General features: G+C 43.6%; 1 protein-coding gene across 1 annotated transcript in view; it reads left to right on the top strand.

The window, feature by feature from the left end:
- Nucleotides 1-17205, top strand: part of DNAH14 (dynein axonemal heavy chain 14) — a 321838-nt gene that overhangs the window by 27729 nt on the left and 276904 nt on the right. The window contains exons 3-7 of the mRNA XM_057315759.1: nucleotides 1081-1290; nucleotides 1381-1405; nucleotides 1457-1567; nucleotides 1656-1731; nucleotides 11521-11664. Of these exons, the coding sequence (XP_057171742.1) occupies nucleotides 1081-1290; nucleotides 1381-1405; nucleotides 1457-1567; nucleotides 1656-1731; nucleotides 11521-11664 (566 nt within the window). The remainder of the gene's footprint in view (nucleotides 1-1080; nucleotides 1291-1380; nucleotides 1406-1456; nucleotides 1568-1655; nucleotides 1732-11520; nucleotides 11665-17205) is intronic.

Here is a 17205-nt window from a genome sequence, read left to right as displayed (position 1 = left end):
ATTTATGAAGACTTCGTCAAGAAGTGAGAAGTTGAGTCCAAACCAGAAGAGGTTTTCAGCCCAGGTAAAATGACAAAAGATTACTATATAAAATGTGAAAAGAACTCCTAAACATTGTTAAGAAAGTGGTATACAATTCACTATAAAAAAAAGAACAAAGGGTATGGATTAGACATTTCGATGAAGAAGAAACTGTTCAAGGTGTTCATAAACCAAAGGGGACTCAGACTGCTCAAGGGAGGAGGATTTAGGAATTCCTAATACAGGTATGCATGAGCAAGCGCGAAGTGTTCTGTCTTTGAAGAGAAAGCTTGCCGCCTTATTCATGTGATTCAGTACTTTCGTTTAATATACCGATGGGTAGTTTTGCCCACTGAGCAGCATGTGAGGATCTAGAGAACCTTCTGTTTCCTCCACCTCACAGAAACGTGCTCTGTGGCCTGAGTTGGCTGCAGGCACTGATTTTGGATCTGTTCTTATGAGAAGGTTTCCCAAGATTAACAAATAGGCAGTTGGCTAATGTATTGTGAAAAGATTTTGGTTTCAGTCTTGGTAAGGGTTGTCGTTGGGGTTGGTTTTATAAAGAAGGGTAATATATGAGTATTAAATTTCAAAAAACTGTGTTCTGACCTCACTCTGCTGCTAATTGGTGAATATTTCTTCATCTTTTAAGTTAGATAAGGATTCTTAAGTCCTTTCTAGCATTAAAATTTCCATGATAATATCAGACCTCTTTTGGATTTAACTAGACTCTCCATGTTTCAGATCTGCTTTTTGTGTTTTTAATTATTTATTTATTAAAAAAATATTTTTTTAAAAAAATTTTTAAGTAGGCTCCACACCCAGCATGGAGCCCAGGGCATGGCTTAACTCACAACCCTGAGATCAAGACCTGAACTGAGATCAAGAGTTGGACACTTAACTGACTGAGCCCCCTAGGTGACCTCAGATCTGCTTTTTAAAGTGTATCAAAAATTGCTCGAAAGGGTAGATGTTATATTGTAAAGTACAGTATCAGGGCTTAAACTTGGAGTCCTGGCGGCTGTTAACTATAGCGTCTTACTTTCTTTGTCATATTAGACTCGGGAAACATGAAGAGCAAGACTACGAAGATGTCACACCGCCAGAGGATCAGCCAGCTCAAGTAGCAGAAAAAGAAACCTCAAAATATAAAACATTCAGAACGCTCTCTGTGCCCCTGAAGTCCGAGGCGACAGGAGAGATCTATCAAGATTACTATCCAGGCATGCCAACTCATGTTTTCTTTTATGGAGACGGAAGGAGGTTTTTGTAGCACTAAGTTAAGGAAACAGGCAGACTACAGCGCAGTACTGGTCTGCTTTCCGAGTACGGGGTTCGGTAGCGGGTCGATTTCGTTAGTTACGGCGGTCGCTGCGGTCTTTGCGTGCAGAGCTGATCTCTTAAAGGGAACATAATCTACTGGTCGTCACGATAGAAACGGCAACGGTGGTATCGCTGCCCCCACCAAGAGTATCTGATATTTCTGGAGCAACTCAGAGTTGACACCACTCTTCCTGCATGTCCTCTTTTTCGGGATTTGTGTGAGGTGAGGACCTAAAGTTGGGTCCGCATTCTCCGAAGGCCCCGGTGCCTTCTATCTGTGCCATGACCGCCTTTGTGCTCTTGTCTGCCAGGACCCTGACTGCTCCTCCACGGGCCCCTGTTGTTCGTCTTCCTTCCCTCCGCCTGTCCCAGACTGCACCAGCAACAGTATGTAAAACGATTTGTTTAACCACACTTCCTTGTTTACCCAGCTCTTTCCTGTCTTCACTTTTACGAAGGTTGCTCTTTGGTCTCTGTCCATGGCCCCTTCTCCCCCCAGCGCCTGTTAACAGTGTCCTTAACTCTTCCCCCTTCTCTCCTCTGCTCCTGGGTTGGCAAAACTGCAACTGTGTGATCAGTGTGATTGTCAGTGTGCCCTGCCGTCACCCTCATACTGGCAAGCCTTTTTGCAGAAAACTTTTGCACTCGCTTGGGTTCGTTCTTCATGAACCGTGGTCTCCAGCACCGTGGGGTGCTCACCACTGCCTGGTGCCCTTTTATGTCTCGGGTTAGCTTTGCCTCTCGTTACCGCATCCCTTTACACTGTCACAGTTTAGCCATAAGCCTCTCCTTCTTGATTAAAATAATACTAGAAGGAATCAAAGGGAGACCTCTCACTTGCAGCTCCTCGGCCCATCCCGGCCCCATTTCAGTACTTGTCTCACTTCTGGAGCTCCTTTCCCACCATGTCCTCGGGAACATGGGGTCATCTTCCATTCCAGTAGCTCCTCTCTGTCCGTGTATAAACATGCTGCAGGCTTGCCTGTCTTAAACAAGACAACCCAGGAGCATTGTTGGGCCTGTGCTCCCTTTTCGCATCACAAGATCAGGCCTCTTGATAAAGTTGCCTCGGCCTTGCCCTCCACTTACTTCCTTCTCGTTCCCTCCTCAGAGGGGTTCTGACTTCTTCATTCTCAGAAGAGTCTTTCTAATGTCACCAAATACCTCCACATGGCTAAATCCGAGTAAAAAGAATTAATTAGTACATAAAATAATCTTTCTCTTAGTGGACTAGTCTGCAACATTTATTCTTTTGACCACTTCTTTCCTTTTTTCCCCCTTGACTTTTGAGGAGACCACTCTCTTGGCTTTCTTTCTGCCTTTCTGTCTGCTCTCTTCTGGATCTTTATTCCTCTGTCTGCCCTTTAAATGTTGTTGCTTTTCAGGCGTCTTAGGTTCTGCCGATACTCATGTTCCTTCTGTGGACTAGACCATAGTTCGATGATTTTATGTAACAACACATTTCTTCTTAGATTTCTTACTAAGTACATACACAGAGCGAGTGGGCGCTTCCTGCAGTTGCCTTTAGTCTCTGTCTGAATATGGGTATATTTGACTTTCTGAAGGAGCCTAAGACTTTCTGGCGTACATTGGGCAAGAATGTTTTATCTGACAGATTAAAAAGAGGGAGTGCCTGGGCCTTCTAGCCAAGTGTTTGCAGGCCTGACCAAGCTTCCTTTCCAGCGAAATGAAAAGTTGAAGTACTCCGACCCTTCTGTTACTTTCCTCAGTAAGCAGAAATACAAGGCCGGATAGGAGTACAAGGGTCGGGCAAGGCAAAGGCTTGTTGGCTTTGTTAAGGATTCAGGGCATTATACTATGAAGATAAAAGCCATAGGAAGTTTTACAGAGAGTTAACATGATCAGATTTCTGCTTTGCAGAGATCACTCTGGCTGTGGACTGAAGAATAGATTGGAAAGGAATAAAAATGATACAGGGAGCTCAGTTATGAGGCTTTGGATATTCTGAAGGTAGGATTATCAGGGTGATGGGTTGGTGAGAGAGAGGTGGTGTCAAAGGTGATAGCTAGGTTTCTGGTTTGTTTGATACAATGAATAGCGGTGCCATTCTCTGAGATAGGAAGCCCTGAAGAGGGGTCAAGATTTGTGGGGTTTGGGGATGGGTCATGGTTCAGTTTGGGACATGTTTAATTTGAACTACCTTCGGTCCATTCCAGTGGAGATGTCAAGGAAGCAGTTGACTATATGTGTCTGGGGCTCAGAGAAGCCAGGGCTGAGGGGATACATTTAGAGTAATTATGTGGTGGAAATGTAAGGCATGGCCATGGGTGAGATTGCCTAAGAAAAGTGTATGAAGTGAGACAGAGACAGGGCCAAATAACTGTAGCAGCTCTGGCCTGGATAAAGGAGGGTGGCTGCAGTGCCCACACGGGGGTGGTCGGCGTCAGGCTAGAGAGAATGATGAGCAAGAGGATGGGGGTGGGTGTCACAGAGGCCAAAGGAAAAAATGGTATCAAAAATGAAGGAGTAGGTCCTGGTTCAAGATGGTGATGTAGAAGGATCCTGAATTCACCTCTTCCCACAGACACACCAAATCTACAGCTACACGTGTGACAATTTCCTCTGGAAAATATCCCAAAACTGGCCGATCAACTCCTATACATTGGGTGAATGAAGAAAAAAGCCACACAAACATGGGTAGGAGAGGCTGTGACACAATCTCACCATAAACCCTACCCGCGGGGCAGCAACACACCTTCAAGAGGGAACTCACCATCCTGCAATGTTCCCTGAGGAGCGAAGAGTTGGAACCCCTTCGTTGGGCACCTCAGCTTTTAAGACCTGTGCCTGAGAGATGAGCCCCCAAAACAGCTAGCTTTGACAGCCCAGGCTTTGATCCACAAGACCTACAAGGCAACACTGAACTGAGAAACAGTTCTCGAAGGGCTTATGCAGGCTTGCCACCCGAGGGCCCAGTGCACAGGCAGGTGGGCAACTAAAAAGTTCCCAGTTGTTCAGTGAAAGAGGCCTATTTGCTTATCTTAAAGCTTCGCTTTGAGGGTTGGGCTTTTGATTTAACCCACATCCAAGGGCCTGCTGAAATGCTCTCCAAAAATGGAGGCTGGCAGATGCCATCTTTACCCTCTCCCTCTCTCTCCCTCCAGGTCCCCAGTATCTCCCAGAAAGGAGCATGTACTCTCATCTGGCACCCTGAATTTTGTGGCTGCCCCCCTGGGGATACCACTAGATATCCTGACTGGTGGCCAGAGGGGCTTACACTCATAGGTCCTGTAGTCCTGTAATAAATGGAGAAGGAAGGGCCCAGCCCAGACACAGCAGACTGAAAACACAGCCCCAGCCTTTCTGGGAAAGGGTCTGTTGGCTTGTCCTAGAGCTTCAGCCTGCAGGACAGGCTTCTTGGGCACACATCTGAGAGCTACTGAGGTGCTGTCTGGGGACAGAGGCCAGCGGGCACCATCTCGGTGCTCTCCTTCTGCCTCATTCTGGGTCACTGGAATCTCCTGGGGTGGGAGGCTGGTGCACCGGTCTGGCACCCTGGTTTTTGCATCTGCCACCTAGGAGACACCTTTTGACCTCCTGGCTCTGGCGACCATGGGGCTTGCACATGTGAGTCCTGCTTGTTAAAAGTGGAGAAACAGTTGCAGGCTCCCTATCCCCCGGACGCAGAGCAGAGGTGGCTTACTGAGGGGCACCCACAGTCTGGGAGTGTAATGTGATGTTATCAGGGGTTAATCACTTACATGCTAGCTTGAAGGTTAAAAGGTAAAAGTAGTAAATAGAACTATTAACACAAATTTTATTAATGGATACACAGGATAAAAAAATATAAATTGTGAACACCAAAGACATAGAATGTGGAATGGAGGAGTAAAAATGTAGAGTTTCAGAATGCATTCCAACTTAAGTTGCTATCAACGTAAATAGGTTGTTATAAATATAAGTTGTTTTATTTAAGCACAACACAAAAACCTATAGTAGGTACACAAAAGACGGATGTAAGAACACACTATAGAAAACCATCAGATCACAAAGGAAGAGGGCAAGAGAAGAAGAAAGGAACAAAGGAATTACAAAACAGCCAGAAATCAATTATCATTAATTATTTTAAATGTAAATGTACTAATTCTCCAAACAGAAGCTATTGAATGGCCAAATGGATTTAAAAAAACAAGCCCCATCTATGTGCTGCTTACCAGAGTCTCACTGCAGTTGCACAAACACAGACTGAAAGGGAAGATGGAAAAGATGCCACGCAAATGGAAACAGAAGCTGTGGTCGTAACATACTGTAATAAGAGATGAAGAAGGTCGGGATAGAGTGCTCAAGGGGCCAGTAGAGCAAGAGGATAGAACGTTTGTAAATGTGAACTCAACATAGGGGATCTAAATACATATTAGCAGGTGTAAAAGAAATCGATAACAAGACAGGAATAGTGGAGGGCTTTAACATTGTACTTAGATTCAATGGGAGAGATCATCCAGACCAAAAAAACAAAACCAAAAATAATCCCCTAAAACAATAAGGAAACATTGGTGTTAATATGTGAGACCAGATGGATTTAACAGATGTAGTAGAACATTTCATCCAAAAGCAGCCGACTCCCCATAACTTCTCAAGGGATCGTGGGACGGACATTCACCAGGGTAGCTCATACAACAGGCCGCAAAACAAGTCTCAATAAATTTAAGCAGGTTGAAATCTTATCAAGCATCTTTTTTTTTTTTTTTTTTTTAAGATTTTATTTATTTATTCGACAGAGATAGAGACAGCCAGCGAGTGAGGGAACACAAGCAGGGGGAGTGGGAGAGGAAGAAGCAGGCTCACAGCGGAGGAGCCTGACGTGGGGCTCGATCCCACAACGCCGGGATCACGCCCTGAGCCGAAGGCAGACGCCCAACCGCTGCGCCACCCAGGCGCCCCAAGCATCTTTTCTGCCATAGTGGTAAAGAACGAAACAAAACAAAACCTAGAAATAAGTTAGAAAAGAAAACTGGAAAACTCTCAAACGTGGGGATTAAACAACATGCTATTGAATAACCAAGGGCTAGAGCACCTGGGTGGCTCAGTTGGTTGAGCGTCTGTCTTTAGCTCAGGTCATGATCCCAGGGTCCTAGGATCTAAGCCCCACATCAGGCCTCCCTCTCTCTCTCTGCCACCCCTCCTGCTTGTGCACTCTGTCTCTCTCTCTCAAATAAATAAAAATCTTAAAAAAAAAAAAAACAAAAAAACAGGGGCGCCTGGGTGGCACAGCGGTTAAGCGTCTGCCTTTGGCTCAGGGCGTGATCCCGGTGTTATGGGATCGAGCCCCACATCAGGCTCCTCCGATATGAGCCTGCTTCTTCCTCTCCCACTGCCCCTGCCTGTGTTCCCTCTCTCGCTGGCTGTCTCTGTCTCTTGTCAAATAAATAAATAAAATCTTAAAAAAAAAAAAAACAAGAAAAAGGGGCGCCTGGGTGGCACAGTGGTTGGGCGTCTGCCTTCAGCTCAGGGCGTGATCCCGGCATTATGGGATCGAGGCCCACATCGGGCTCCTCCGCTGTGAGCCTGCTTCTTCCTCTCCCACTCCCCCTGCTTGTGTTCCCTCTCTTGCTGGCTGTCTCTATCTCTGTCGAATAAATAAATAAAATCTTTAAACACCCCCCCCAAAAAAAGACAAGGGCCAAAAAAAAAAAAAATCAAAGGAGAAATTTTTAAAAATGCCTGAGACAAATGAAAATGGAGATACAGCATACCAGAACTTACAGGATACAGCAAAGCAGTTAGAAGAGGGAAGTTCATAGCATTGCAGGCCTATTTTGATAAATGAGAAAAATCTCAAACAATCGAGGAAGTAGAGAATGAACAAACAAAGCCAAAGGTTAGTAGGAAAGAAATAACAGAGATCAGAGAAAAAGTGAAATAGAGACTAAAAAGACAATAGAAAAGATCAGTGCCACTAAGAGATGGTTCTTTGAAAAGATAAAGTTGACAGACCTTTACCAAGAATCAAATACACACAAAAAGACTCGAATAAATAAAACGAGAAGTAGGAGATGTGATAGCTGATAACCACAGGATCAAAGAGACACTATGAACAATTATGCACCAGCAGATTGGATAACCCAGCATAAATGCTTAAGTTCCTAGAAACCTACAACCTACCAAGACTGAATCATGAAGAAATAGACAATTTGACCAGAACAATTACTATTAAGAATCACATCGGTAATCAAAAACCTCCCAACCAACAAGTCCGGGACCAGTTGGCTTCACTGGTGAATTCTACCAAACACTCAAAGAAGAGTTCATACTAATCTTTCTCAGATTCTTCCCAGAAATAAAAGAACACTACCAAACTCAGTTTACAAGGTCAGTATTACCCTGATATCAAAACCAGACAGAGATGCCACAGGAAAAGAAAATTACAGGCCAGTATCCCTGGAGAACATGCAAAAATTCTCAACAAAATATTAGCAAACCAAATTCAATGCATTAAAAGCATGAACCTCCAAGAGAAAACATAGGTGGAAATCCTGGATATCGGTCTTGGCAGAGATCTGTTTTTGGATTTGACACTAAAAGCAAGGGCAACAAAAGCAAATATAAAGAAATGGGATTATATCAAACCAAAAATCTTCTGCACGGTGAAGGAAAACAACAAAATGAAAAGACTATGAAATGGAAGCAGATATTTGCAAATTATGTATCTAATAAGGGGGTCATATCCAATCCCCTACAGCTCAATAGCCAAAAAAACAAACTCCAATTAAAACTGGGCAGAGGACCTGAATAGACATTTTTCCAAAAACATGCAGACGGCCCACAGGTAATTATTAGGGGAATGTAAATCAAAACCACAAGGAGCTATAACCTCACACCTGTTAGAATGGCTCTTATCCAAAGACGAGATAGCTAGCGTTGGTGACAATGTGGAGAAAAAGGAACCCTCATGCCCTGTTGGTGGGAATGTAAGTTGATGCAGCCACTGCAGAAAACGGTATAGAGGTTCCTCAAGAAATTGAAAATAGAAATATCATATGATCCCGTAATTGCATTTCTTCATGTTTATTTAAAAGAAGTGAAAACTCTAACTCAGAAAGATGTATTACATCCCCCACGTCCATTGCAACGTTATTTACAAGACAGGGAAATAAACTGTCTATTGATGGCAAGAAGCTGCGATATGTATATACAATGGGATATTATTCAGCCATAAGAAAATGAAATCTTGCCATTTGTGACAACATAGATGGACCTTGACAGCATTGTGCCAAGTGAAATAAGTGTGGTATGATCTCACATAGATGTGGGATCTGGAACGACAACCAGACTCAAGGATACAGAGAACAGGTTGGTGGTTGTCAGAGGCAGGGGCTGGGAGTGGGCAGAATGAGGGAAGGTGGTCAAATGTACAAACTTTCAGTTATAAATAAATTGTGGGGACACGATGTACGGCATGGTGACTGTTGTTAATAATAGTGTGTTGTAAATTTGAAAGTTGCTACGAGTAAATCTTCAAAGTTCTCATCATAAGAAAAAAAAATGCACTACATGATGAATCTTAGCCAGACTCATTGTGATGATCATGTTGCAATATGTACAAATACCAAATCATTATGTTGTGCACCTGAAACTAATATGTTATTTGTCAATTATATTTCAATTTTAAAAAAGGAAGGAGCAGTCAAAAGTAATAGCCAAATGAGTACTGAAAATGCCCATTGAATTTACTGACCCAAAGAATAAGGTCACTTGAGTGCTATTTAAGTGAGGTCCGAAACTCAGCTAGACTTGATTAGGACATGGGAGTAGATGAAAACAGAATAGTGAGTACATGTAACTCTTCTGAGAAGTTTGTGAAGAAAGGCGAGACAGAGCTTACCAACTAGAGGGAAATGTGGTCTAGGAATAGGTAAAGCTTGATGGGGGCTTGAACTTTATGGTGGGAGCTTGATAGGCAAAAGAGAAGAAGAATAGTTAGCAGTACAGGCATGAGGGGATGGGGTCCAAATGAAGGGTGGAGAGGACTGGTTTGGATGGGAGGAGAAACACCTCCCTTATGAAGTCAGAAGGGGCAGGAGGAAATGATGGTGCAGGGGAGGGTTCGTTGGCTTACTTAGCACAGGCGTGTTGAAGGAATTCCCGTCCCATGCCTTTGTGTGCCCTGGGAAATAGGCATGAAAATCTGTTGGCAGTAGAGAGATTGGAAGGTGAAGGTTCAGGGGTTTGAGGTGCTTGTGAGCTAGCCATTCCAGAGCCAGAAGGGCGAGTGAGCCAGGCAAAGAGTAGGATTTCAGATTAGTGTTCAGGGGCCATTTGTGATTAATTAAAGTGGATTTCAGAAGGTACCAATCCACTCACGTTTGGGCCTTTGTCTGACAGCTGTGCACACATAGGGACGCTGTTCTGCCACGGAGATCAGATCAAAAGAGTGAGAGTTGCAAGAGTGTTGTTGAAAGACAACATAAGTTCAGCGGGACCAGGAGGAAGATGCAAATAAGCAGAGGGATGATGGATAGTAAGTCATGGGGCCTTGAACTGGAGGTGCCAATGAGGTAAAGAAAAATGCTGACGTTGGGAGTTCCGAGCAGGCTGGAAGAAGAGAGGCTGGCGATGACGGGCTCTTGGGGGTGATCTCGGAGTGGTCGGCTGAAGCGGACTAGAGGTGGGAGGGTGTTTCGAGACTGGGGCGAGGGGTGTTGTGTCCACCACCAGAATGACGGGGGTTCACTATGGGGTGAGTAGGCCCTCCCTGGTCCAGGGTTCCAGAATCACTGAGTGGCCAAGCAGGGGGCGGAGTCCAGTGAAGCCTGGAAGAGTCTGAGGTCATGGGAAGGCATGAGCTCTGGGGGAGCAGGGTGTGGGTTTTTTTTGGTTTTTCTGTATGCTTTTTCTTTTTTGAGATGGCAAGTTGTAAGGATTGGGAGCAGGGAGGGAAACAAGCCCACTTTCCGATCTTGGGGGATTTGGGGTGCTGGTGTGTCAACAACCCCTGCTTGAGAGGGCTGCGTGTTCTTGAGGTCTGGGAAGTCACTAGGCTCCAGTTCAGGCAGGGGAGTGAGCGTGAGAAACTCTTGGAGTGGACGTTAGGGAGAAAGGAAGGTTTGCACGGTTCTCTCACAGACTGTCCACTGAAGCCCACATTTCGTCGTGCAGTCTCCTGAACAAGACTTCTGTTGTCTTACCTTTCTCTCATCCCTGCCCTGGCCCCGACCCGCTATTAGAAACCTTACCGTCATTCCGCGTTTGATTCTGTGAAGCAGGATGGGCGTGTGGTCTCTGATTGTGCAAATAGGACATCTTCTGTCTCTTTCTTTCTCTCTTCCTGTGTCTTTCCTCTTAATTAGGATTATTGGCTGAAATAGAGCGTACTGGCTATTTTGCTTGTACTTGTTTTGTTTGTAATTATTGTGTCTTATCCCCTACTTAATTGTAGCTCAGTGCTGTACACCACATAAATCTTCGTTAAATCAATGAGAAAGTGTGAAATTATTTCCTTGTAAAAAACCGCACTTTCAGTAATTTCCCCATTCTTCTTCATGCTGAGGATCCACTGATCAGGTAAGTCACAGAAGGAATCTGAGAAAGAGGCTGCATGTTACTTTTCCGCATTTGGATCTGAGCATTTTCTGGCCTCAGTTATCAAATTACAGTTAATAAAAAGCTTTTGTTAATGTTTTTCACATGAGAATTCACATTTTAAAGATTTATTGTAATGCTAAAATTAATATTTATCTTTGTAAGAACTTACTGTGTGCTTTTTAAAAAAAGGTTTTATTCATTTGAGAGAGAGAGAGAGAGAGCATGAGCAGGAGGGAGAGGCTGAACCGGGAGCCTGATGTGGGGCACGATCCCAGGACCCGGAGATTATGACCTGAGCCAAAGGCAGATGCTTAACCACCTGAGCCTCCCAGGCGCCCCTTACTGCATTTAAGCATATTAACTAACTTAATCCTTGTAACATTCTATGAGGTTCTCACAGTCCTCGTTTCACAGGTGGATAAGGAAAGGCGGATGGGGTCCGTACAAAGTAAATCACAGCACTGGTGGTAAAGCCTGTAACTGTGCTGGGGATGAAGGCGGTCTGACTCAGAGCCTGTGCGATTCGAAACTGAAATTGTATCGTGATTGACCGTATGGCCTGGCATGTGGAATTGCCATGGGATTATTTATAGCCCTTGCTGGTTACTCAGTTAATAATGCTTTTATTTTTAGATTACTTCCAAAAAACTGGGACTCAGCAGGATCCTTCAAAACCAGTTTCTCCTAAGAAGAGAGAGAAATCAAAGGGAAAAAAGGATCAAACTCACGCTTGTCCAAAAATTAAGAAAAAAAGGCTTGTGTCTTATGATAGAACAGGTACGTGGTATCACCAACCCAGCTTGTTTAGAAGACACACCATTTTTTTCAGAGAATTCTGTGGTTTTATGTGTTTGAGTAGGACACTGACTTTAGAAGAAACAGTCTTACTGAATTTTATGTGTTTGTTTGCTTAAAGAACTGTTTTTTTTAATCTTTTTGAAAACCTAAAATATCAGTAGATTGAAAAATGGGCAGAGTCTGTACTCTATGTTCTTAATTAGGAACAATCTCTAAAGGTTATGGTTATGGGAATTGTGAATAAAGTTGTATGGCTCTGTTTTATCCTTTTAGTAAAACTTTGTGGTATCATTATATTTAATTCTTTTGTGTCTTTGTCTGACACAGAGTTTAAATCCCCAAATAAACATTTCATTTAAACTGATTTTCCTCCCTCACGTTTTCCAGTTTGTATTTTCTCTGTACCTGAGATTCTTATTTGTATTAGTATCCTAAGTTTGACAGGAAAAGGGAAACTTTTCTGTTTCACTCATACACTGTGGTCCAAGGCAGATTAGTCATAAAGCTATGGAGACTTAAACTTCTGGGCCCCTCACTTAAGTAGGCTTCATTTTTTTAAAAAGAAGATCCCCACTATTATGAACGCCTCGGATGGCACAAAAGCCGCAAAGCCGTGTGCCTTGTCTGCGCCCTTCCCGGCGAGTACAAGCGGCAGCTGTGTGACAGAGCCGGGCTCCTGGACCAGGTCAGTCTATGTGGCATTTTTGAGATGTAATAAGACCCCTAATCAGCTGACTTTTTGTTAATCCAAAGGACATTTTCCTGGATGAGCCTGCCCTAATCTGATGAGCCTTCAGAAGAGACCAGAGCAGAAGTAGACGTCACGTCGCTGCCGTCGAAGGGGCATACGGCCACGTGGTGGGGAGGGCCTTGTGGCAGGGACCCCGAGGTGGACTTTCGTAGCCGACTGTAGTACCTGGCCACCTGTTAGCCGCTCATGTGGCCACAAAGAAGGGAGTTCTGCCGGCAGCCTGGGGGAGCTTGGAGGCAGTTCTTTGCCTGGCCGTGTCTCTGGATGAGGGCATCATCTGCCAGCGTGTTCATGTCAGCGCTGAGAGACCCTGAGCAGGGGACCCAGCGAAAATTTGCTAGATCCCCGAGCCCTGGAAACCGGGGGGTGATAGATGCGTCGTGTCTTACCCCCAGTTCGTGGCAATAGAAAGCAAGTACGGAAGTAAAGTGGTAAACGTGTAGCTCAGGGCGCTCCCCTTTCCGTTCCCTGTCCTCCGTTACAGTGGGGCCAGCCGATGGTCACACTCACATGGGCGACTGTCCTTTCCATGTATCGTCTACATTGATATTTGTCCATTTCGGGAGTTTAAAAATTTGTCCACATATGTTTTGACACTGGTTCCTTCAAAAGCCGGAGCCTTGTTCCCCTCCCTTTAAATGAAGGCCCGACTTAGTAACTCAGTTCTAACCAATAATATAGTGGGCTTGATAGTTTGCAGTTGTACAAAGTAGAATGTGCTGGAAGCGATGCTGTGTGCCCTCCATGACTAAGTCACGACAGGCATAGTGATCCCTGCTCCTGCGTGCTCTTTTGGCGCCCTCTGTGGGGGCTGCCGGTGTCCTGTGGCACACGTACGCAGCCCTACGGAGAGGTCCACTGGAGAAAGAGCTAGACGTCCTGCGCATCGCCATGTGAGGGAGCTAACCGGGAGAGGGGTCCGCCAGCCCCAGGAAAGCCCTCAGCTTTTTGATTGCAACCACATGGGAAACTGAACTCCTGACCCATAGAAACTGTGAGATAATAAATATTTGTTTTAAACCTCTAAATTTTAGGACAGTTGCTCACACATCAATAGATAATGAATACATCCATAAGATATATGGCATTATTGTGTGTATGCAAAAGTGCACGCACCGTATTGACCAGAATAAGCTAGATAGAGAATACATATGGTACGATTTTACTTATATAAAGTAAACGCTAGGTAAAATTGATCTCTAGTCTTGGAAAGCAGGAGAGTGGTGGTGACTTTTGTGGGAACGGGCTAAAGCGGAAGTAGTAACTGGGCAGGGGTTCAAGGCCGACTTCAGGGGTGCTGGTGATGCTTCTCTTCTCGATTGGTGTGCTGGTTCCAGGGTATGTTAGTGCCTGAAAATGCATCAGTCCGTATGTCTACGGATGATATGTGTACTTTTCTGTGTGTATGTTATACTTTAGCAAAAGCTTTAAAATACACATATATGACGTTTTGTGTCCCTTTGTAACCTGTCCTTTTGAGATCATTCATGTTGATGTGCGCTTTTGGAATTTACTCTTTCTTTCTTTTAAGATGACTTTTTGTCTAGAATGTCCTCTCTTCTCTTTTTCACCCTCTCAAGCCCGATGTTAAGATCCATTTTTATGAGATTTCTGTAAAGCTCTCAGTGAGGTCCCGAGTCTGCGGTGATCCTTCTCCTTGGAGGGAGTGCAGTACTTACTGGCGGTGTGGCTCCTTTGACAGTTTTTATGTGTCATCTTTCATTATGAGGACATAGTCACATCATAGAATAATACCGGCACTTACATTTTAAACTCCAAGGCAGCAGAAGTTCTGTTTTAAACTTTTTCTTTTTTTTGAGAGAGAGAGAAAGTGTGGGGGACGGGGCAGAGGGAGAGAGAGAATCCCGAGCAGACTCCATGCCCAGCACAGAACCCGACGTGGGCTTGATCTCATGACCCTGAGATCATGACCTGAGCCGAAATCACTAGTCAGACGCTTAACTCCCTGAGCCACCCAGATGCCTCTTTTAAACTTCTTAAAAGAAAGGTTTTATTTTCATCCTAAAGATACTTGGTTTTACACTTAAATGCCAGCACTCTTGATTAAGCACTGTCTTCACTGTTACTCCTGTTGAAGATTCTGTCTGGTGTTGGTGCTTCTTCAAGGCTGTAAGATTAGAAGGTGAGGGCCCGAGAAGGTCAGCCCAGTGCTCACTGATGAGATTTTATTGTGTCTAGAACAGAAGAGACTGGGTTGTGTTTACATTGACAAAAAAAATTTAGTCTTTATGCTGCTCTTTTTTTTTCACGGTTTTTTTCTGGAAGACTTTCTCTTGAAAGTTGGAATTTCCTGACCTTATTTCGGGTACCTGGATTCCGGACTCACTGTGAAAGTGGAATGTAGGCTAGTTTCCTTGTAGTTCTGATTAAAGGAATTGCTGTCTTGGATCATACTGTGCACCCAGCACGCTAGGACAGTGCCTCGCCCTGCCATGTTACGTATAAAATGGATTGTCTGATTTTAGTAAATGTCTGTGATTTTTTTTTTCCTAAGATGTTATTTATTTATTTGTCAGAGAGAGAGAGCGCGCGCACAAACGGGGGAGCGGCAGGCAGAGGGAGAAGCAGGCTTCCAGCTGAGCAAGGAGCCTGACTTGGGACTTGATCCCACAACCCTGGGATCATGACCTGAGCTGAAGACAGACGCTTAAATGACTCAGCCACCCAAGCATCCCTATCTATGATTTCTCAATTAATCTGGCTTTTTAGAAAAATTTCTACCCAGCATTTTGGAGGATATATTATTTTCCTTAAACTTACTACATATTCCGAAAAATCGTTATTTTGAATTTGTCCTAAATCGCTTCCATTCTCCAGTGGTTCATTAAATCTGCCAGGTTGCCACCAAGAATGGATGTGTTAATTTACGCTTATGCAATATTGCATTAGAGCAATACCCTGGCCAGCAGTTGATGTTTTCTAACTTAATTTTTTGCAAGTCTGATGGGTGAGACTGGCTTTTTTGTTGTAATTTTAATTTATGATTTTCTGATTACTAATGGGGTTGAATATTTTTTGGTATGTTTACTGGCCATTTGTCTTTTCCTATAAACTGTTCATCTTTCTATCAAAACGTTTATTTCTTATTGGGAAGAACTCTTTAAATATTTGATATGTTAATCCCTCGCTTCTTACATAGGTTATAAACATTTTATTCTAACTTGATAATTATGCTTTAGCTTTATTTCTGGTGGCTTTTCTGCTGTATAAATTGCTAAGTTTGAAGAAGTCAAATTTATTATTTTTTTTAACATGCTTTGATTCTTTTTCAGGAGCATATATTTTCTCTAATATTTCTGTAATTTCCTTTTCCACATTTACTTCTGTAATCTATCTATAGTTTACCCTTGCATATAACTGCATAGTTTTCAAAATGGCTACTTTCCCATTATGATTATGAACAGTTAACAATCGCTCAACTGATTTGAAAATACCTTTATACCTTTTTTCACTTACTAGATTGTGTTTTGTAAATGGCCCTGTCTCTGGTCTGTAATCAGTTTTACAGATCTGTTTTCCTATGCCTTAAGTGCACTACTGTGGTTTCGATTGGTATGCGTTGTTATAGCCTAGTCTGCGTGGCTTACCTCTCAGCTGAACGTAAACTCTTTGTGCCTGTGCTAGTGTCAGCACCTCCCCTTCTCTCTTCTACACCTAATAATAACTAGCTTTCTTTTCAGTTAAGTATTTTAAACTTCTTTCCGTGTTTAAGCAACTGATAGGGCCCAGACTAGGGTGAGACAGGTGAGGTGCCTAGGGTACAAGGTTAAAAGAAGAATTTACTCTTAGGGTTGTGTAGGACCGTATCCTGGCCGTGATGTTGTTTTACACAACAGTTCAAGTCCTGTTTAGTCCTGAGTTAAGAAGCTGTTTTGATCAGTTGGTGTCTGTGATTCCTAGAGATCCAGAAATCTTGAACAACTTCATAGCATTGCTGGTTTTGCCAACATGGTTTCTGGGTTGCTTCTCTTCCCAAGATTTGTTTTACCAAGAAAAGCCGAAGGGCTACGAGGACAAGCTGTAGAGCATGGTGAATAAAAGCCAAGAAAAAGGAATGTCTCAAGAAGGAGAGAATCATTAGCTGCTAAGAGATCAAGGAAGAAGGTCTGAGGGGTGCGTGGGTGGCTCACTCAGTTGAGTGTCCAACTCTTGATCTCAGCTCAGGTCTTGATCTCAGGGTTGTGAGTTCAGGCCCAACCCTGGGCTCCATGCTGGGTGTGGAGCCTACTTGGGAGGAAGGAACGAGGAAGGGAAGGAGGGAGAGAGGGAAAGGAGGAGGGAGGGAAGGAAGAAGGAAAGGATGGGAAAGGAAGGAAGGGAAGGACGAAGGGAAGGAAGGAAGGAGTCTATTGCATGAGAATCTTTAGGAAGAATATTTCCACCTTGCATGGTCATCACTTCTTTCCTGATCCTACTGCTTCCAACACCATCTTTGGCTTTTATTAAGAAAAGCCTCCTAACTGGCTCCTGTTCGAGTGTCTTCTCGTGCCAAGTACCTGTGGAATGTGGAATTAGGTCTTTTGTAATAACTTTTTTAAATGGAAAAATACTATTCCTTTTTTCCGGCTTCTGTTAAAATTAAATTTTAAGCTATATTTTCTCTTCCAATTATATGGTCTTTGTGTAAATTTTAAGTATAAGTTTCCATTTAAATTTTTTCTTTACGTAGAAATATTTGAAATGTTATACATTATCCTAAGTGATGCCTGTACTCACACTTATATTAGATCTTTTTTTTTTTAATGTTC

The sequence above is a fragment of the Ursus arctos genome, unplaced genomic scaffold (assembly GCF_023065955.2).
Source record: "Ursus arctos isolate Adak ecotype North America unplaced genomic scaffold, UrsArc2.0 scaffold_2, whole genome shotgun sequence".
Taxonomy (NCBI): domain Eukaryota; kingdom Metazoa; phylum Chordata; class Mammalia; order Carnivora; family Ursidae; genus Ursus; species Ursus arctos.
The sequence above is the reverse complement of the archived record's forward strand: the minus strand, read 5'-3'. Positions and strand labels throughout refer to the sequence as shown.